The 23732-nt window shown below is 45.1% G+C and overlaps 1 protein-coding gene across 1 annotated transcript in view; it reads right to left on the reverse strand.

Annotated features, from left to right (window-relative positions):
- The window catches only part of LOC119170664 (syndecan-4), a 135883-nt gene extending 125780 nt beyond the window's left edge, over positions 1 to 10103 (reverse strand). The window contains exon 1 of the mRNA XM_037421892.2: positions 9848 to 10103. Coding sequence (XP_037277789.2) covers positions 9848 to 9916 — 69 coding nt within the window. The 5' untranslated portion in view covers positions 9917 to 10103. The remainder of the gene's footprint in view (positions 1 to 9847) is intronic.
- Positions 10104 to 23732: the final 13629 nt, after the last annotated feature.

Consider the following 23732-nt stretch of genomic DNA (forward strand, 5'->3'; position numbering starts at 1 on the left):
ACATAACAGAACCACCTTCTCGATGTGACAAATATAGTTTCATTAGAACGCGCCAGAGAGGTAGTGGTAGATTCTCATAACCGGCTACGCTAAAATATCCACACGTCACAATGTAGGCACTCAAGGTTACCGGCGCCACGAACCTTCATGCGCACGTTATCGCCGCGAACACCTTCGCTATATCACAGGGGCCTTCTCTCCGATGCGGCGGCGCTGAACATTATACTACCGGTCAATAACGTGCCAAGCCGAAAACACATCATTTCCTATAGTTCGGCACGTGCGAACCTCAATTCAAGAGTGCAAACAACGAAGCATCACCCTTCAGTGCAATTACGACGAATTTCGCCGGCATATTGTCAATCATTTCACTGATAATTCTTGGCTGATAGATTTGCTCCCACGTTTTCGTGCATCCCCCTTATTTTTGCCCTTTCATTTCACGGGCAAACCGACGCAGTAGTGTGAAAATTTTCTTTACTATCCGCACTGGTACCGCTAAACTGCGTAACCTGTTTCACTGCACTTGCATTCGATCTGTCCAACACACTGTCCCGTTTTGTATGTGAGTGTGTATGTGGGGTTTAACGTCCCAAAACCACCATATGATCATGAGAGATGCCGTAGTGGAGGGCTCCGGAAATTTCGACCACCTGGGACTGACGTGCACGCAAATCTGACTACACGGGCCTACAGCATTTTTTGCCTCCATCGAAAATGCAGCCGGTGCGTTATAAACTTGCCTGTTTATCTGACAGACAAGAGCAGTTTTACAGTGCGCATTCTTACTTTTGCACACTGGCTGCTTTTGATGTTCACCCAATTCGTTCCTTCTTTGTATCGACCCCCAATACGCAATGCCTCGGCCATGCCTGCAAGGTATACTTGTTAAGATACCTTGTTAGATAAATAAGAGTAGAAATAGAAGTCCTCCAAAACAGTTGCACTCCATGCACCAGGATATTTGCAAGCTCAGAAGATAACGCCGAGTTGCCAATAAAAGCGTGCAAAACAAGCGCATTTAGTATGTAGTCGTCTTTTATATAGGCAACCGGAAGGGGAGCAAGCTATCCGCGGCAAACATGCAGATCGCAGCAGTTTTACCTGACGGGGGGAGGAGCAGGGGGGACAATCACTTTCTCGACAAAGTATTCCCAACCGAGGTATCACCCCCCCCCCCCCTCTCAACAGGACCCTCGTTTGCATTTTTCACGTGTTTACTGAAACACCGCGTCTGCACCGTGAACGTGGGATTAAAGGTGCGACGGAAGCCTTCCCTCTAAAAAAAAAGGGGGGCCATTACAGTGGAACGTCGCGGGCACGCTCGCGCGTGTTTCAGACGTTCAACGAGCGTTGAGAGAACACGCCAGGACTATGCACGCTGTACCAATTTTTATAAAAACCTCAGGGCCTTTCCGCACACGCTCCCTCGGAGCGAACATAACGTAACGAAGCAAGCGTATACCAAGCACTCCAAGAATCAGCTGCACCGAGGAGGAGTTGGAATAAGAGAACTTCGAATAGTAAGACTCCCCATCCTTTCGCAAAGCCGCGTTTCGCGCAACCGTGTCCGCGCGCACCTGCTCAGCGTAATGTACCCCAACGCTCCGATCGGACGGGGCAATGACTAATGAGCGTTGGGAAAGTCAGTAAAACGAAACTATACTGAAACCCCCAATACTGAAACAATTTGTGTACATTTCCAATAATTGGATGCATTTTCTAACAGACTGCATATATTATTGCAAAAAAAATTTTGCGGGAACGTAAGTACGTATAGCAGCAGCATGTTGGATCTAAAGTTAGCTAGCCAACGCAGGACGCTTCACTACAGGTTCGGGGGAACAGGGAGTTTCCCAATAGCGTACGCAAACCTTTGCGTATACCATCAACTGTGGTTGCTGCCACTGCGCATGCTTCACAACTTTGCTTTGCGGTCAATCTACCCCGCCCCAAGCCCCCCCCCCCCCCCCCCCCCCCAAAAATACAAAATAGCATGCGGCCCGCAAGGCCCTTTACGCTGGGCGAGCGTGCGTTAGCGAGGGCAAACGCTATTTGGAAACTGATGACACCCATACGCAAACGCTAAGATCGAAGCGCCGGCTAACTTAGCGCACGCAATTCGAAAATTCCCTCAGTGAGAGCGCTCGAACTTCAGGTGCTGGGCAGTAAGCGGGACGTGTTGCAAACACATCTACATATCATATGAATGCAAACGCAGTGCTTTGCATACTAAAACAATTTGAGGCCATACGGCACTGTTGGAGATTATGGGGCTCGCCCCAGCCTTCTAGGTCTGATAGTGCCCGATAACCGTTATCTTTCAGCGAACGGTAAGGGGTGACGCACCAAGGAAATGAGCTTGGGCACTTGATTCTGTGGGCGCGTTTTTTTTTTTTACGCAATTCCTCGGTGAGTGCTATGTTGCAACTTTTAATATGCGTATTTGATACTGATGCTTTCTTACCTTTAATGCCCATAGTAAGAACGGCAAAAGCTGTCGCTGAAATGTTCTTGTCACCACGAGGAAGCGTGACCTTATAACGTGTTTACCAAACTGTTGAGCAGCGCTAGAGATAAAGCGGATAAAGTGATGACGAAACTACGTTATCTATTAATCGAGAGCTTGGTGCCAAGCGCGAAATTAGGGCTTATCCTAAAGCCTTATTTGTTTCCCTTCATTTCTTCCTGCTTTTTTTAACGCTAGTCTGGCAAAACTTCCGGTGTCAGCATCGTTGGTTGTAAGCGAAATCGTATTGTACGTGACCGAAAAAGCGAGAAAGATTCGAGAAAAATCGAGAAAGAATTTGAGTGAAGATTGGATCCAGATCGTGGCAAGAAAGTGTTCTACCACACAGCCACGCGTCCACATGGAAATCCAGCGAAAGCAACTTGCATGCTTTACAAACAGACGCATTGCTCTTCCGTGGTCGGGCGTTCCACTAACCTTCAGAAGATTTAAAGGGTCTCTACGAAAAAAGTACATGCGAGTGATGTACGTGGCAAAGGATAAAAACATGCTTCGCAATGCAAAATGCAACGTCGCAGCAATAATGCGTGATAAAAGCGTACATTGCGTCTGGGCATCAAAACATGCGCCTATCGCGAATTCATGGTTTAAAGCAAGCCACCCATTACGAAAAAAAAAAAAAAAACACGCTACTGCGCGTTTTCCCTTAAGACGCCGTAGTGGGTGGGCAGCAAGTTCGAAAAAGATTTTACGCGCACAATTGCCCGTGGTTCCCCGTCACACCAAATGCAACCGTAAGCGAACGCTTCAGTGGCAAGCCATTTTGAACTCGGCACGCAGGAAGATTAAAAATATTGCTGGAGTGGAGGTTTCCGCAATGCCTTGCCAGTAGAAGTGAAGCCAGCTTTTGCCACTGTCAAGATGGCGGAAACGTGCTCTTTTCTGGTATTGTGCACTTAAAATCAAGTGGCTTTGATATGTTAAATGTAAATGCCAAGTTAACCCTAAATTAGAGAGTTGATCCCGACAAAATAACACAGAAACGAGAATAGGCGACTGAATTTCCCAAGAACTGCCTCCAATTAGAGGCTTACTAAGCAAAATTAGTTACACTGAGGCGGACGTGCGGAGCACTTTGTGTCCCGAAAAAGTTTCCACATTGAACTCGTTGGGCGTTCGAGGAAAACCCTCCGTTCTTAATCGCTGAACGTCGATACTTTATCATGCCCCTAGTAAGATGGCCGCCACCGCCGCTGTCGTACCACAGGCAAGGCTTCACTCGTGGGCAAGCATTCCTCCTCCAGCATTTTTTTTTAAATATTTGGTACGAACTGTGAACCGGATATTGCTATCGCATTCAACTCTAGAAGGCGAAGCTCAAGGACTTCCGAATTTTTTTCTAGCTTTATTTTTTTCGATTTCTACCATCATCAAGGCGTTGGAAGAACAAGATAAAGAAGACTTTGGCGCAAGCGCGAAAGCTATGTGTATCTCATCAGTTAGAGGTCACTTATACCAGATTCCACTGGACAGTTCCACAACTAAATTATTACCTTAACAAAGCTCGACTTAAGGAGTCACCGCTGTGCATTTTTTGCAACAGAATTGAAACAATCGAACACTTCTTTTTATTCTGTCATCGTTACTCTTATCAGAGTAAAAATATATTTAGTAGCCCCATTACAAAAGCTAGGGATACAAGTACTTTTATCACTTGGCGGCACTTCATTTGGTTACTGCCACAGGGATATATGCCCAACTGTGTTTGATTACATCAACGCAACTAAAAGATTACCGTGCTACTGCACCCTAACCTTTTCACATCTTTAGTTTATAATTCGTAGCGATGTCTGTCAGGAACAAGAGATTGTTTGACTACTTGCTCAGCAAATACACTTGTTTATTGGCAGTGTTATCTCAACTAATTTTTCAGATTGGCTTTAATTTCATTTTAGTTTCATTTAAGTATTCTACCACCCGGTTCTTAACCCATCCCCCTCTGTGGGTGAGCGCCATCCATCTCAAGTCATCAGCATCAGCTATGCTACGCTATGACTATGCTCTGCGTGGTTTTGCCTGTGTCACGGAAAAATACGACAGTTTACAACGATGGCGGTAGGAAATCCCGCCCCCCCCCCCCCCCCCCTGAAGAGGTCAGCACTTGAAATGAATTAAGTGCCGCCTTCCACAACCACCACTCATAGAAAAAGCACCACTCTTTCATCGTGTACACAACTCGCGAACACAACTCCATAAACCAGCAGATTTAACTCTTCCGTGGTCGCGCGTTCCACGAACCTCCAAAAGATTTAACGTCTCTTCTGACGAAGTACATGCGAGTGATACGTGGCAAAAAAGAAGTCACCGGACTCTTATTGCAATGCGCGCACACGCACAGCAATGAAAGAAGTCCAACCGAGTCCTTTGACGAAGTTGAAAATCGCAACGTCGGCAAGGCGAGGGAGTATTGCGAGCCCGCAACTGAGCAGAAAATGCGAGGGACACGCGACGATTCCATCGCGCATGTAAGCACGCAGACGACGGGGAACGATGATGCGGGCCACGAAGAGAAATGAAACAAAAACGCTGCAGTCGAGCCATCACTTCCCTTATCATCGGTGGACTGAAGATGCGTCGCGCCTGAGGCCACGCAAGCGCGAGGGAAAAAAAAGGGGGGGGGGGGGGGGTTGGAGGCCACAAAAGCGATCAGGCAGCCGCAGGAAACGCATCAGCACCAACTTACTGGCGCGATAAAGCGAGGTCGGCCGATCGTGTATACACGCACCAGCGAGTCTCCGAGAGTGCCGCACGAGGACGCCTACCGAAGAGCTACGCTGTGTGCATAGCGTGTGGCCGGGAGCTATAGACAGGCCCTGGGGGGAGAGGACGCTAAAGGCTTCACCTATACGGGACAGATTTAAAGGCATTCAGGAAACGAAAGATCGTCGTCGTATCGATTGTCGTAACCGAACACTCTCGCACGCACCTTCACTTCACGTAGTCATCGTCGTAGGGTTGTTTCCTGCGCGCCCGGACTCGCTTTCCTGGTCATGGTTCGCCCCTTTCGCACGCGAATCGGCACTATTTGCAGTCGAGTACAGCGGTGCGGTAAAACCGCGGGTTGTCGCGAATACCAATTAGTACCATTCACACCAGGGCCAGCAGAACAGAACCACGGGAGCAGGTGGTGTATAGTTGCAAAACCGGCGACTCGGAATGCACTCACGGCGGCTATGGCGAACGAGACGGGAATAGACTGTATGCACGAATGCACCCGAGTATAATGCACAAATCTTGGCGGTTTTGTGTACGTTCTTGCGTATTGTTCCCACCAGCCCCTAACACAATTATCAGAATGCGCGAAATCTAAACTTACGTTAAGGCGGAAAAAGGGTACAGCGGTCGCTCCTTTAGGAGAGTAACTTACCCGCCACAGCCATTGCTCTCTTTTGGGGGTAGCTGCGCAGCTTATTGCTCCTCCCCTCCTATTCTGATACACCCCAAGAGAGCAACAGTTACCTTTTGCGCAAAGGAAAAATCTCATCTTGGTTGACCTCGAAGATTTTGAAGAGTGTGCAAACATGTGCTTCGACGTACAATCAACATGCAAGCATCGCAATCAGAAATAAATTTTAAGAATTTGCAGCAAGAACATCGGATTCCAGCTCGCGACCATCGATTCAGCGTGTGCGTGCACTGTCCCCTACACCACACAAGCCCACGGCACCATTTGGAAGTGTTTAGCGGTACCAATGGGTCGTTTGGACACGGCAAGAACATGGCTGCAGTTACTTCAAAAAGAAAGGGGAACCCGAAAAGGGCGCTATCCTCCACGAGGGAAGAAATCGTCCTTACCTTGCTGTGTGCCAACTTTTCCCATCCTTTCGTGTAGCAAAGCAGCGTTTTCGGGTTAACTGTGCAGTTACTGCGGAAATCTTTCAAACTTGCGTGCATATACGTAATTCGCACCGCATTACGGCTCTGAAACTGAAATCTGAAACATAGTACCCTTTTCAGCTGTATTCCTAAAAAGCTTGGACAGTACAAAAAAAAAAAAAAACTTAGCTCTTAACGACAGGGGTAGCGCGAAAGGCCAATGGAGACATTAAAACGCCCTACTTTACGTCCGATGGACGCAACCTCACACTGAAATCGTATGCCGAGGCCATATTAACGCTTATCAGTCAAGAAGTAGGTCGCACTACACTCAGATATCCCAGAACTAGTTTTCATACTTATGTTACCGCAAGATAATGATCAAAGTTATGAAGACGGCAAAATTACGTCGAAATCCGTGGCCCCCACAAATTGAGGGCGGACGCCGAGTTCAGTCACGAAATACGAAAAAAAAATTAACGTCCTCTACGATCTTGGCGAGCCTATACCGGCTAAATTAAATGAAAAGCAGGCTTGGGGGAGTGCTCAACTACACTAAACCGGGTGTTCTTCACCGCCTCTACAGTCTCTTACTGTACCAGTTAAGTTTTGCTTATCAAGCACTAAAAGTCTGGCCCTTAACGCAGATGAACACCATCGCCACCATCGAACATCTGAGAAGATAGTAAAGACTTAAATGGGCGCGCGTAAGACATGTTACGCAGCTAAGAGGCACGACAGAAGAAAAAAAAAAAAGGAAAGCCGAACACGAGAAGCTGCAGTATTGCAGTATATACTGATTGAACGAAGCCCTCATTCCTCCCAAAACAAGTTACACTAAACGAGAACCGTCGCCTCGGAGCGAGCTCTGAACTGATTGGATTGGACTGTCAGATAACGCGAGACTCATGGCTCGTCCAAATGAACACGCTAAAAAAAAAGGGGGGGGGGGGGGGGGGTGAGTGAATCAGCGAACAAGACTCCGATAGATTTAATGAGAACGTCCGGAATGACTTGAAGGGAGGGGGTGAGGGTTTAGTCTAAACAACGTTGGAGACTGGCCCGGGCCAACTTTTTTGTTCGGTGTGTGCCCAACAGTGATGGCGGCTTGATAGAGGAGGCGGAGCAAAACCCAACCCACCTAGACATTCACGAGGCACACAGCGGAAGCGAAAGACGCTAGCCTTGCTAGCGTAATGAAAGTACAAAGAAAAAAAACACCGCCACAACTTGACGAACTTTACATGAATAGCACACTGGTATCGCCAGCCTAAGCGAGGCATTGGAGGGGTGTAATCCACTTTACGTCACGATATAAAGGCATGACACTTCTGGGAAAAAAAATTAGTTTACGTAAGATTTGAAAAAGGACGGTTTGAACACGTCTGTAATCGCTTCTTATCTATTCTATCCTGCGCTAACGTTACAAACAGCGCGGTCCGGATTACAAAGGGTCGGTTAATTGGCCGGACATGAACACCACTCCCTACGACATTTTTGCTCAAGAACGATCGACTACTACTACCACAAGTTGAACGGGTTAGATACTATTTGCCTCATTTTATGGAAGAAGACTGTTGATAGAAGTCTAAAAGAATTTTCGAGCCACCTTCATGTCACTTTGGTCTACCACTACGGAAACCGAAGGAACATGATAGGAACTCTCACGACCTTTCGTAACACTAGGAAAGATGGCAATTTTTCTGGCTCGATTAGCATATCAGTTGCCCACACCGAGGCAACTGCACGTACTTTCATTAGAGTGAAGACCAGTTCTCTGGGAAACATTATATCGTATTGTGCAGCGCACACTCATATGCGAAGAGCCCAATCGAAGCCGTGGCGAAGCGCTGCTGCAGAAATTTGTGCCGTCCGCGAGCCGGATATCTCAAACGAAAGGAGCTCTCGTTCAAGTGGCAACGTAACAACCGGCGTCGACACTGGGCGTCTAAAACAGCTTTGCTCACATTTTACAGAGCACAACCAGGTGTCTTGCAAAACTACAAGAAAGAAAAATGGGGGGGGGGGGGGGAGGGGACGCGGACACAGGCAAATACCAACTAAACGTCCAGGTTTGACGGAACTTACGAATGTTGACCAAGAAGGCGAGAGAGCAACGTAATAAGGCTTACAGAACGAACGCCGCTGTGCGCGAAGTACAAGAATGAACAAAGACTAGAGAAGAAGCCTGCAGGTAACCAATGCCTACAGACAAGCTAAGCGACCCAGTGCACCCAATTTGATCAGTTCCGAGAGCAGTCCGCTCCATTTAGGGCCGGGCCGGAACACAGCGTGGTCGAACTGCTCCGCCCTCGCAAGACCGGCTTGCGAGCTTCGCGCGAGAGCGCACCGGCGATGCACCGAACTAAGCCGGTGCACGACATTTCCCGAGCGGCACACATGGCACCCATGTGCGGTAGTGTCTCCTTACGCAGAGCACGAACAACGTGTGCCGTTAGAAAGCAAACACCGGCTTGTGTTGTACGGCAACACGCAAGGGATACGACAGCTCATTTTGACAGCGAAACCGGGGATACCCACTATCACGTTCGGACTGAGTCACGGGCGCACCGCACGATGTCGAGGCAGTGCTCTACACGGTCCGGTATTGCGAGAACAATGAACGTAAACGCACGCGGCGAAACTAAGGGCGCTCGACTTCATTCAAATCAATAGCAAAGCAGTCATTAGGCTTAAGCAAGCGGAGTTCCCAGTTTTAAACGTCATGAACAAAGCGGGTTACATAAACGAGGAAGCGGACAAAAAGTTGCGAGGCGACTGTCACGAACTGACTGCACGGACAGAGACGCGACGCTCGAAGCGTTGGCGTAAAAGACGCGCTTTAGGAAAGCGCGGTCCATGAAACGCTACGATATTTTACGTCGACCGGCAACGCGTTGCCGGCGGTAGAACGCCAGCTCGTGCTAGCAAAACGCCCGTCCGGTGCGGCACTTCTCCAGGGAGGGACGCGATACGAGCACCACTCTCCAAGAAGGGTGTGTCGATGGAGGAGAAACCAAGCGAACGCCGCACTCGACAGAAAAGCCCCGCTCGCTTTATCAGCGGCGGCACAGTGCCACAACGGGATGACTTCTAGCACGGAGCGATGCGTCCGATAACATTTCCGAAGCAAACACAAAAACCGGCAGCGGCTATTTTTTCGAGTGGCCAGCGCGGCTCACGGTAACGGCTAAACAAACTCTCGTTCTTTTATCGAAAACGCTCGCGAACCCACGAAAGCCAGCGCCTGTCAAAGCACGCGAGTATAGCGGTAAAGCTTCTATGACTTCGTGAAAATCGCCGCTGCCTCGCTTCGGTCACTAACCTTGGCAACGCATTAGAGCAAGAAACTGCGCCAAGCGCAGCTGTTGCTCGCCAGTAAGCGCTACCCGGCATCGGTCGAAAGTAGCCGACGCTACCGCGAAGGGGAGGTATCCACTACATGCAAAATTCGCCGAGCGACAGCGGCAGAGCAAGCGTCCCAGTGTCGGGGCACAGTACCTTTTCGGCTGTGAGTTGTACTCCATTGACGGCGAGCAGTAGTAGGATAACAAGCGTCGCTTTCCACATTCCTCCGACTAGGCGTAGATGATAATCCGTGTAAGACGGTCCACGAAAGTTTGCAGCGGGCTGCGATGGGCGTGCGTCCCCTTAGGAATCGAGTATCCACCTCCGCCCTCCACTTGCGACCATAAGCAAACACACAGCACACGCACAACCAGCAAACTATTCAGTCACCATTGCCGCGTCTTGATATTTCAACCGCACCACTAAGAGGCCTAGCCGCCTAGCGGATGTTTTGCGTGCGGAGAGACGCTTTCCGAAACGCGCTCCGCGGCGCACGCCTCGCTCCGCCTGTCGGCGCTCAGCAAAACCACGGAGAACCCTTCTTATTACGTGGTTGCCAGTTTGCGTCGCAGGGGTTTCGGTTTTGGTTCTCTCAGCGTGGCCGCATTCGTCCACTCGTTTTAATTCCTTAGTGGAAACAAAAGTGCGGAGGAGGCAGGAAAATGCATGGAATACTTTCTTTTGGGCGGAAACGATGTCGTAGGACATATTCGTGCCTTCAGTGTTCATCGGCCGCTATTTGTAGCTTCGCAAAAAACAACACAAAAAAAGCGTCCGAAATATCACACACAAAATTGCAGAATAGTCAGTAGATGTAAAATACAAAATTATGTAGTTGAGGCCAAACAAGATAAACAAGTGTATACGTTAATCTAAAAGCAAAAAAAAAAAGTATTTTGTGTGTCTATCAAGCATGCTTTCCTAGGTAAATACAAGAATTTGCTGGGCAGTAACATAATGTATAACCACTAAACAAAATAACAGCTTACGTCAGTAAACATTCAGAATACGCTAGAACCTAGTATTCACATGAAATATTTGTGCCTTTCTTGTTTTCATTAAGGCAACGAGTGATGTCTTTTTGCTTCTCCCTTTTTTATGCATTAGACCAAGCGTATACTTTTTTTAATATTCCTCATTTTTTAACCTATTCTTTCTTATGAAGGTTTGATATCCTTGTACTTAATCGTCTAGAACCATTTCTTCAATAACGATCGATTGAGTTAACTCGTTCGATAAAATCAATTGTGCTCCATTTAAATGGTCTTGTTCCTGCTTTACGGTGACATTTCGAGGCTGAGAACGTAAGTAACGTGTTTGCCATCGAATCCGCCTTCGGACTCCGAGGAGAATAACTACAGTTTCCTCACATTTATTTTTGCTTAAGTGGTACTTTCTATTTCGCAACCATTTCAACGTTGTGCGTTTAAGGCTTTTTCATTTACTGTTAAGAATCGATATTGGACCTAGGTGGCGATCGTTTGCGCTCAAACGGACGCTGGCATGTAACGAACAATGTAAAACTCGTTTCCAATATAGGGCAGAAGTTGCAACTTTTTTTATATAACGAAGATTATTACAGATACCATGAAATGTGATCGATTTTTTGTGATAACAGGATGGCATGCATACTCGTTGAAACAAAATTTATCTACAGGCGATCGCTGCTAGCTCCGTTTAGACCGCAGCAGTTTACACCATGCGTGAGGCACGAGCAGCTTCGATATACGATGGATACGGAAAGTTTATTGGAATCCTTACAGGTGCTCAAGCTGCAGCCTTGACAGTGCTGACTCGCCCCGCCGTGGTGGTCTAGTGGCTAAGGTACTCGGCTGCTGACCCGCAGGCTGCGGGCTCGAATCGCGGCTGCGGCGGCTGCATTTCCGATGGAGGCGGAAACGTTGTAGACCCGTGTGCTCAGATTTGGGTGCACGTTAAAGAACCCCAGGTGGTCCAAATTTCCGAAGCCCTCCATTACGGCGTCTCTCATAATCATATGATGGTTTTGGGACGTTAAACCCCACAAATCAAATCAATCATCAGTGCTGACTCCGTGACCTTGAAGTTTAAATTTACGACAGCTGGTCGTCTGTGGCCAAGGCGACAAAACTCAGAATGACACCTAGGTCACTGCTCTGTGCAGATGGAATCAAACTTGTTTAGAGCACCAAGCCGGCCTCTTCAGCCACCGTTGTCTACGGGGAATATGCTCCTAACGATATTTAATACACTATAGCACATGCCATAGATCCATGTGCTTTAATTGAAGCAGGAACACAAGCTCCAAGCAAATGTGAGGAACCAGAAACACGGTGCTCTAGACAAGTGTGATTACGTCAGCACTGACTGTGGGCACAAGCGCATGACGCACTTTTACGTTCACACACGGTTCTCGAACGATATCGCAGAGCGAAAGAACACATGCAAGCTACAACGGCTCACAATCACTTTGGTTAATCTCGAATAACTGCATTGGTTGTTGTAGCCTTTTCCAATGTATAGTGGTGACACAAGAGCGTATTGAGCTGTCACTTCGTGACGATCAATTTTGTGCCGTGAACTCTGAGAGCATAATATAGGCTGTCGGTTGCCATGAACAAAGTTTAAGAATGTTCTCTTCAACAATGAAAATATGTGCTGTTATAAAAACGTCCCTGTGGAAGCAAAAATAAAAAACAAAACACGACACAGTAAAACGCGATACACAAATTGTTGTCTTTGGTTAAATCATGTTTGCCTTTTTAAGTTTTCATCTGCTTAGATGTAAATGCACACTGTGCCTGCGAAAACGTTATGAATTAAAATGCTTGACGAAAGGTTCTGTTTACGCATCTGTTTCTCAACAAACGTCAGTTAAAGCCGCTATGACTGCTTCATTTCAGGCACTACTTGGGTCGTGCTTCGTCGTATTGAGTGTTTGATCCACGTGTATAATCTATTATTCTTACCCCGTCTTTCTCCAAATTTATTTATTTATTTTATTTATTTATTCATTCATTCATTTATCTATTTACTTATTTATTTAACACAGACACTGCCAGCTGAAAGCATGGCATGTAGATTTACTAAACAAAGTAATGCAATGGGTTACGGGTTTTACTTAACGAACGAGCTTTCAAACACAGAATCAGACCTGGTTAGCAAACATCAAAACAGAAAGATAACATGTAAGAAACAAAAAAATAACGACATCAATTTTGAATTCATGCTCATAACATTGACATTGGAATCCAAACAGAACATTACCTAATAATTTTTTTCTAAGCCTTGATCGACACGGTGCGATTTCTCGCTAAAAACTGTCAATTCTAAATTTTTACAACACTACTTCTTCAAATGCGCTATTTTTCCTTGAGCCATGAAAGCCTGAAATTCCTTACCTGATAACACCTGTCCATTCCTTCTGTAAGAATTTTTGCGAACGTATTTACAAACCTTTGTTCTATAAGTTCGCTCCTATAGTGCTCCCCCCCCCCCTTGCAGCAACCTTTACGAGGCTACAGAGTGCATAAACAAACAGATAAATAAAACACGAAATCGGGATGTTTAGCATATTCTGAGCACATGTAGGCGAAAACTTGCTTCAACCTCATGTTCAGCTGAAATTGAACTTCATGCCTATGGGCTGAACTTTAATACGAACTTCTGTTAACGTGCTGTTAAAGGTCGTGTTCAGCTTATAGTGCCGGCGTGCCGTCCAGCTCTGAGTTGGTATTTGATTTAGACCGCGATATTTATGTCAGTCAGATCAACACTTGACTGACACATACATGCGCCAGCATAAGGATGCATGTCTTCACCACAAGTTCACCGTCACTAGCATGTGTCAATCAGGAGTCGGCGACACTGCCCGATAAAAAAGACCGTTCTTGGATTATAATCCAGGACGTGCTACGATGTGCTTTCGAATTAGGTGCCGGCAAAGTATAGGCAACATTTTTCACGCATGCATTCTATGGTTATCTGTTTATGCATATATCTATTTTTTTATTGGAAAGCTAAGGTGAAAGTCAGCGCGTGTCTTAGTCACTGCTTTCTGGGTGCCCGATGTTGTTTTTTTAGCGTTGTTACTATCGTTGGATTCATACGAACTAGGCGTGCTGTGAACAAAACCAACGAATCACTGATTTGCCACCACTTTTAGCACGATTGTCCACTACGCTCTCGCTAAAGATTCCGTCATTGTACTGTACACAGAGGGCAATAATTCCTCATGCTGTTACGGGATCGAACTGATATAAATTCTGAAGGCTGTTATTTATGGTTTGCTTTCACGGCTTTGATTTTTTCACTTATCCTATCATCCATGAGAGCAAGTAGCTGGTGCCGTACAGAAGTGCCAACATCATCTACATATCATATATTAATGGAAACAATGAAATATTGAATGATGTAAAGCAATCGCCTGATAACTCTTCAATAACAACTAAAAAAGAAAAAGAGACAGCATTCATATCTGACGACTACTTTCAGAAACACATAGGTCTAGCCTCGCGTACGTCGCAAGCACAGCCATTGCATCGAACCTTTATTCGCAAGAACTAATTGATACAAATATTCATTCTTCCTTCGAACAATCACAGGGTGGAATTCACAAACATCTTCACCCTTGCTACGCAGCAAGTTATGATCTTTCTTGTTTTTCTGTATATGTACATCCTCTCCTGTTTGGACTACTGTCTGCAGTATTGTACAAAATGAAATTAAAATAAAGAATATTTTATCATTAAACTCAGGAACTGTAATTGCCGAATGGGGCACTGACGAATACGACAAATAATTACCAACTAATGTCGCCTGTGAGTAGGCATGATGAATAGTGCAAAACGTCAATCTCGCTGCCCTTACTCCAAAAAAACATCTTCGGATAAATAAAATGTAGGCACGCATGCGATGCATTGACTCCAGCTGTACAAGCAGCCGAGCACAGAATATGGGGTGTCCGTAAAACTCACATAAGCCCATAGAACAGTGGGTGTACCCATAGAGAATGTCAATTTTGATATCGTTATGCCAAACAAAAAGAACAGTCAATGTGGCATTGTTATTAAACATGCAGATATGCTTCATATTCAGTTAGATCAAGACATATGCTGATACAAACAAAGAATAATACGTTTATGTATACATGGCACATCAACGTACATAGCCCATGCATACATTTCACAGAAAATACCATTGATTATCTAACGAAGGGGGATTGTCCTATGGAGTCGTGTTGTTTGTTGGACACATCTAATGAAACCAACAGACATTTAAGCCAACTAAACTCCGGATACATTATTTGTTGTGTTTAGAGAGAGAAATAAATAAAAGGAAGCGACAGGCAGGTTAGCCTAGTGGAAGGACCGGTTTGCTACCCTGTACTGTGGGGGGGGAAATAAGGGTCGGAAAGATGATATAAGGAGAGATAAAATAAATAAGGAAAAAAAAGAATACACATACACACATATGCAGGACGTCCCGACCACAGTCGTCTAGAGAGACCTGTGGAACGTAGAAAGCGCAGGAGGGCTTACACAGCCTTCTTCTGCGACATTAAGTCTGGTTGGTAGCGCAGGATTCTTTCCTCCGAAAGAGTCTCATGGTCCAGTCGATAGAGGGCATTGCAGAGCTACTGTCTCTTCGGAGCAGTACTGAAGGCATTTGTTGTGTTTAACTGTACGGTAATGCTAATGGACTTAATTCAAAGGAACTATAAAGCGAACGAAAAAGCACACTCCGCGTCAATAGGATTCATGCCCTCAACCTTTGAAACAGTGGCGTAGCCAGGATACGGCACATCGGGCCCGTGCTCCCCTCCCTTCTTCCTGTTTTTTTTTTTTTTTTTTGCTATAACACACAGAGTGACAAATAGCCATCCTAAAGAGGTACCCTCCCCCCCCCCCCCCCCCTGTTCCGAAAAATTTTTGGTCTACACCTCTGCTTAGAACTTTGAAAACCAATTAAAGTCTGTTGTTTGGAAAGCTCTACCTTTGTAAACTTCAGCTTTTTAAAGTACATAAAAATAAACTCTTTTCCTTTCGACTGCGTTTAATCACGGTTTACGCCTCCCTTGCGCGTACTCGCTTCCGAGGAGTCCCTGGCACTGGCGTCCGCACACTTCTAAACGCGTCATAAAACAGTCGAGAAAACGCAGGTTTCGTGGCGCGACCGTCACCGACGCATGCAAGTTCGGCTTTTCGAGCCGACCTCGAGCTGTCCGTCTTCGTGTCACCGCTAGCACGTTCGAAAAGAAAGAGGTACTCGGGAGAGCAGACGTCTCCTGCCTGCCTAATTAGGTGTACAATGTCGGTCACGGGCTTACATCAGAAAACATCGACCCCCGCCGCGAAGAGGCGAGTCTGTCCTACCAAGGAGAGGGGCGGGTGTCGCTGACACGTAAGCGCATGTGCACCGCTCGTATGAAGTGTTCGCCGAGCTCCATTGTTTAGCTTTGACAGCCACACACAACGACACCGAAGCACCACTGCACTGCTGAGACAATCGACGTCAGTGCGCGCGAACTCGAGACACGCCACGCGCCTAAGCTTCTAAATAGATAAGGGCCTGACCACACGAACGCGTTGCAGAGCGAAAGCATGCGGCTTTCAGACGCGGTGCCGCAACCTCTACCAATTGAGAGAGAGGGCGCACAGCTTCACGTCGCCACGTGCCTTCTATCTCCATAGGGAGAGGGCGCGGCGCAACGTCAAAAAGTGACGCGCTGGTATGGGCACGGAACACCTTCCACTTTAGAGAACGGAAACTGTACCTTTGGGCTGTTGTATCAAAATAACATGCAAATACGCAGCGGCGGCGTACTGAACTGCAATACCACGAGGCAAGATGGCGCTGGTAGTACTATCATCATCAATAAACAGACGCATTTTTTTTTGCTGCAGGTGGGGAGGGGGGAACGGTTGGTTCGCACTGCTCGCGTTTCGCGTCTGTAATTATCGCCAAGGGACCTAGCTGGCCTCGACTAGCAAAAACAACGCCAACCAAGTAAGGTTTGCATCGTTTATTGCGAGTGTCCAAGCCGGTACAATCAATGTATACGGTCGGGTCCAAACAAAACAAGTCACTCATTTATATTGAAAGCTTTCAACCCATGTGTAAAGACTATTGAAAGCTAACAAGCATATGCATATAACTCAACATAGAAATCGCTGAATGAACGTCGCTCTCATTGTGTTGCGGCGCTAGAGTTTAATAGCGTGGCTTCAGGACAAGGGTCCGATTGTTTCGTCAGATGCAGCGCTTGCCCCGTAGTGTTGATCTTGAAGTGAATGCATGATGTGGAATCGGGAAGGAAACTTGCACATTGGCGATAGATAGCTCGCGCAGTTAGAGCAATGTAGTTTAGCTAAATTTGTTGAATAAGCAATTGCAGATCCATACATTTCTGAATCTTTCTCGCTCTGCAATGATACATTGAGTACTTCACAATTCTGCGATTTCGCGTCGTGTCGAGAGGGTAGGCACTAGTTTTAATACTCAGCCGTGAGCCCATATCATAGGTATTATGTATTTAGAGGATGGGCCTAAATATATTTTAGGCTTGCTACATTTATTGTCAAAGTGAAGTTACACAGTCACACCAGCTAGAATTTCTCGTCGCAGGTAATGGCCAGTCTGCTGAGTATGCAGCGAACATGTATGCTAAAGGGACACTTATGAGGTGTGTGCTTACAGACCGAAAGGCCCGATTCTAAGAAAATAAGCTTCAGGTATGCATTGTACAATTTTGTTGTCCGTGTATATCTTTGTTGGTACTCTTACATCACACTGTCTGCTCAACCCTAAGCACAATCTCTTTTTTTTTTTGCATAGACATATCCACAGAACGTGAGTACTCTCTTGCAAGCAAGCACTCCTGAAATTAATTGGTGGTACATGATGTGAATCTGTCCGAATACTGGATCAATAAAGGTCACATTTATTACACATTTGTTATTGTGTTTACTTTTTCAGTATACTTGTGCTCGAAAATGAAGTTGTTTTCTCCCTGCTACTTTTAGAGGTTAGAACTTGAAATACGTACTATCTTGCAGTGCGGCTGTAGATAAGTGAAGATCATGTATGTTTCAACTACCTGTGCGATTTTCTAGATTTTTTTTATGACCGTTGTGCACAAAATTTCATTTCGTAGTGGTAGACACTATAGTTATGACACTTAGTTTAAACAGAAGCAGATGTACACAAATAAATCTGGAACGTACTTCTGCCAAAAAAAAAAAAAAAAAACAGTACCACATGCAATCAACACAATCTTGCTCTTCATGACAGCATTCACGTCTTTGAGGAAGCTGTGCTGCAACTGCTCATCACCTTTATGATTTATTATTTTAGGAGCTCATGGAACATATGTGCAAAGCTAAAGCAAATGAGTGCAGTCTTATAAGCTTTGGTGCATCTTTTTGTAAACCTGTATGAGCTAGACACAGTTAATTAAGACAAAACAGTTCTGGGTGTTGTTCGTAAACTGTCACAAGACACAACTAAATGTCGGAAAGCCTGTTGATGCCCATCACTGTGGGTGTGTTCATTATGAAGTGCAATTAATAATTTCCGACGATTCACATGCCAACTATGAAGTGATCGTGAGTCGTACAGTAGTGGGCAAGTTTAGATTGATTCTGGCTTCCAGGGGTTCAAGCAAATGACATTGTAGTCTCACAGGAGACAAGACTGCTTGTCGAAACACTTGCTTTGACTCTTATGTTAACATATTTTTCATATTTTCAAGCTTCCATCTTTTAAGGGTCAGTTTAGTTCACCTGCACCAATCCGAACTGGTTCACAGCTGTGCACGAGAAGTTCAGAACTTGTGCGGCAGGAGTTCCACGTTGCGGCATCACAAGTGAATGAAAAGGTACCGACAAGGTGGAATCCTTATTTTTGTTTGCTTAATTTAATGAGGTGCAAACATCTTGGCAAAACACGCCGCATTTATAGGGGTGGGTACAGCACCTACGTCTAATGCTATGTTGTTTGTTAAGCTGTGCGAGCGGCTCCACCAAACCAGCGCCGTCAGAGCAGAAAGTACGGGAAAGTCATGAAATAGTTTTGGTGCTGTACCTCTCCTGCGCTTTTTGAAATGAATGGCAAGATTTAGAAGATGCCATTGCTGCGTTACTGAAACGAATGGTGAGGTGTTTGTAAAATGGATCATGTGGTGCAGGCGAATCGAACAAACCCGTAAGTACACAAGCGTCTTAGCGTTTCACCCCCATCAAAATATGGCTGCAGTGGCTGGGATCAAACAGTGTGTTGTTGAGCTCAGCAGCGCCACACAATCTAACTAATAGTGTTACAGTTTCAACATCATTGAAGTGTAGATTCCATGCCACGGTAGGCAGGCAATGCTTGTAGCCAATCTAAAGCGCCTCTCCATGATATGCGCGGTAAAACATTCACAAATACAGCATTACATGTGTGAGGTTAGAGATGACCTGTTGTAGTGGACATTCAGATGTTTTAACGTGCTTGCAGAGTGGACATTTGGGGGTAGTCCTACTGTCATTGCATGGCAGTCTGGAAAACCGAGTAACATCACCAGATATCAATGCATGAAATCAATGCATAATCAATGTATGAAATTTTCCAAAGTAAACAAATAAACTCAGTTAATTAGTAAACAGCAGTATTTTATACATATATGTAGTGTTACCTCATCACACGTATATCACTTAGGGCTTCTTCTTCTCAAGGCATGTCATGTAGCAGGTTCCTTGCCCATTGTACACATTTGCTTCCATGTCAGGTGGGCCAGGAGGCTGTGGCAGAAAAAGAAGTATTTCTCATTTATGTGACGCTTCCTTTGTCACACTATAGCAAAACCAGACCCCTAATTATGTGATGTTTTTCAAACGCGACGGCAGCACACTATTAAGTAGTAGGGTTTTTGTACTAATATATGGGCTAGCTAAGAAGACACATGCGAGGCGACAGTGATTTATTTGCCTTCTTTTATCGCAACGGCCTGGTTGGTGTTACGTGGTGATAGAATTTCAGAATTGACTGTTGAGTCAGCGACTCGTTGCCACGTGAAGCCATGCACGCCGCAAGTAACGCACATTTTTTCGGTTACAGATTGAGACGTTCAAGAATTTGAAAATTTAATACTGCAATGCGCTGCCACCGTGTGACGCCTACGCAGTCATTGGCAAAAAAAAAAGCTACATATGCTGAAATGAACTTACTAGCCCCGCAATCAACCATCCTTAAAGAACTGAAGTGGTTTCTACTCCCCGGCCAGGGCTTGCAACGGGTGTTCATCCGATCAAAGCTTCAACGGTCGCTTCGTTCCCAGAAAGTCACTCGAATTCCCTTCGCGAAAGCATTTGAACGAGTCAAAATAAACAGAACGAGAAAGAATGTGTCGGTCGGCAGAGGCTTTGAAATGAGGATAATGATGTCGATAGGCTGCTACTGACATCGAGTCAGCTGCAGCAAAAACTACTACAAAAAGTTGATGACGCAGCACATGTTTAATAAAAACTACTTGCTAGAAGAACAAAATGTTTTTTATGTGTAGTGGTACGCAAACATGTAGTATTTGATCATTTTAAAATAAACTTGGCACCGACAAAGGCGCCTCTACAAAAAAGTGCAATAGCGCGAGTGGTGAGAGAGGTTAGCAGATCCACACTGGGTGTTTGAAGCAGAAACGCGCCGCGGTTGATTTTTTTCGCCCCCTACAGGTGAGCACTTGAACTTGAGAGTTTCCGGGGCCTGGTATAGGCACCGCACACTGACCAGAGGGAGCTGCGTTGGTCACACTGCCTCGTCTCAGATTTTCTGACATTCACCGTTAGGGGCACACAGAAATGAGACGTGTTCTCGCGTCCCCAATTTATCCCGGGCGCAATCCGCTCAAAGATGCAGGGTGCAAGACGCGCGCGTCGCGTTCCATTTTTACCGATGTAGTCTCAAAGTTTCTTCTTTTATCCGCTATAGACTATGCATTCTGGCGCTGCATTCAGACTGGAAAACTCGACTTTAAGCGTAGTGTGCTCAGGCTGTCGAAGAGTGCCTTACGCAGCACTGCTGAACGAGGCAATAAGCAGTATATGGCGACGCGAGGTCGTGAGAAGTGCAGCTACTGCAACTGATATAGAATGATAACTGTATATATAGATCGGCTGAACCTTCCTATGTAAGAGCAAGCGGGTGTAGCTTATGTAATTATGATAGGTGGCATTCACTTAATAATTCTAAGTAGGCGCAGTCAATATATGATCAGTGGTAACTTCAGACTAGAGCAGTAGGAACACAACTGTCCAACCTAAAGATAGTCTTACTCATACAGACGCTTCAATCATTTACGTTAGCTAACAGCCGTTCAGTAAAATGTTTTCGCGCGTTTGAGACCTTTACTGATAGGTCTGTCTTTCTGTACCTGTTTTCAGAGTTAAACTTGAGGCACTCAAGGGCATTTTTGTGCTACATTTTGGTGATAAACTATAGATAATGGTGTAACTAAACATAACGAACTGTTATTTCGTGATAATTGCGCAAATTTTACATAAGAAAACACGCATAGCCTAATGACAGCGTACTTTAGCGTGACTTTCTAAAAAAAAAGTAGAAGGCAGGTTCATATCGCTACTTTTCAGGGGGTGGGGCATGTGCTGAATTAATTGGTGCCACATAGTGTGAGCTGGCATTGTAGAGATTAAAATGTGTGTAACTAATTAAACTGGTCAAAACACACGCTCACGGACGTGTTCTTAGGGAGATGATCACGCCGGACAGATGGGAATATGCGTCAAAGATAGGCTATGTGCGCACTGACGCAATTGTGACCTCCTGCAAATATCAAGGGGTGCACCGCAGCAGGCTCAAGTGCCATTATGTGTTTGAAAGGATGCAAATTGCGCACCAGTCATGCAACTAAACAAAAAAAAAAGGATGTTATTGTAAGCATAAGCCATCTGAACGGCTTTCTATATGGTGCGTCTGCAAGCGCTCAGCCAGAAAGAGTTATTTTTTGAAAATTTATCTATACTTCACCTACGTTACCATGAGGCATAGCAGAGGTACGCGTCGGTATACTATCATGACATAGTTCACAATAAATATAATAGCTACAACAATTACAAGAATACACGAGATACTTTAATAGAAAACACTCCATTAATAGAGAATGATATAAGCTATAAACAACGTAACAGTGATACAATTAAAACACATGAACGCTTCGATATGATAAAACATTCTTAATGGCAGCGACATTGTGGGCGTTGTTACAAAAAATAAAAAAAAGGTTTCATCATTAGTTTCATCAACGATATTGTCCGGGAGACGGTTCCATTTCTGTATTGTTTTTGTGAAAAAGTACCTACTAAATGAATGGGTTTTGTGAGGGTATTCCAATATTTTTCGTGAATTACTTCGTCGATTTCAGACGAAGAGATAATCAATGAAAAGCAATTCAAGATGACAGAGCATCTCTAGGCCTGGGTGTTGCGTGTATATATTTCTTATTTTTTTAGTGAAATAAGCTCTTTCTTTCATACAAACTGTAATCCGCACATCAAGCAGGCGGGCTGAATAAAGGAAAAATAAACATCGTGAAAGACGTAGATGTAAGTTGCACGACAGGATTATGGCCCCTTGTTTTTGGATAAATCCGACATAATCCAATGAACACTCGTCCGTATTTTTTTGAGAATTCAGATTTATTTGATAAGTACTGATTTTGTAAGAGCAGTGCAACGTTCAAAGGGAATTTTCAAAGCTGGTGACGACGAATTGAAAGGAGTGGATTTCCATCAGCGGCAGCAATCTCGTACAACATGCTTGCGTCTGTTGCCACAAAATGTCTTAATACCAATAAACGTAGGCGCATTGTGTTCAAGTGTTTGTCCTTGTGTGCATATGTATTTGCGCGTTGAAACTGTCCAGACTTATAAAATACACTCAGCGTAACTATATGTTTTCGCGTTCAGGTATAGTTTCATCAAATATTTCGGAGTATGGAGAATAATTATAATAGGTCCTTTATTTTTCATCACGAAGATCAGAGAGGGATGAGAGAATCCACTTGCCAAGCTCCGACCCCCCCTCACCTCCACACACACACACACACACACACACACACACACACACACACACACACACACACACACACACACACACACACACACACACACACACACACACACACACACACACACACACACACACACACACACACACACACACGCACACGCACACGCACGCACGCACGCACGCACGCACACGCGCACACACGCACACACGCACACACACACACACACACACACACACACACACACACACACACACACACACACACACAAAGCGCACTTTTGCGAGTTGACAGAGGTATACATAAACAGCCCTATTAACACGGTAAACAAAAAGGAAGTGGGAAAAAAAATGAAATGACTTTAAAACTGGATTATCATCAACAATACGACGTATTTTTGATGGAAATAACGTTATGAGAACACATGCAACATTTTATAATGCAAAATTAAACGCCAAATTTTGGATAACTCGAGAATGTGCGCGAAATACACTCCTGTAAACGTTGAATTTCCTAAAAAATAATAAGCTGAGTAAAATACCCTCTGAGTTTCAAAAAAACCCTACTCCAAAAACACGGAGTCGGTAATTACAATAAGCATTACTGCTAGAAAACAAGCATATGCTAACAAGCAAATACTTCGACTCCGGGTGCGATTATTCTGCCACAAATACTTCGTGCGTTACGGCACTTCCTACTAGATGTGATTTATATATAGGGTTTCGTTTACGAAAATGTTTCGAGCTATGGTGTGACTTTGTGGTATAGAAAACGTCTTTGTCATGCAAAAGATCTGGGTATACCATTTCCACTTGAACTCAATTTAATTATTTGCATCTATCTATATTTCCCACTCCCGATTAACGTTGCCATTCCACTCGCGATCACGGTGTAAGAAAAAAAGTAGCGTTTTAATTTTTTCCTGCTGAAAAAGCCATGTCCACTTTATATTGAAACTGAGTAAAACGCAGTTTTCTTGGTAATGGGAATATGGTCGGG

Source organism: Rhipicephalus microplus, chromosome 2, assembly GCF_043290135.1.
Source record: "Rhipicephalus microplus isolate Deutch F79 chromosome 2, USDA_Rmic, whole genome shotgun sequence".
NCBI lineage: Eukaryota > Metazoa > Arthropoda > Arachnida > Ixodida > Ixodidae > Rhipicephalus > Rhipicephalus microplus.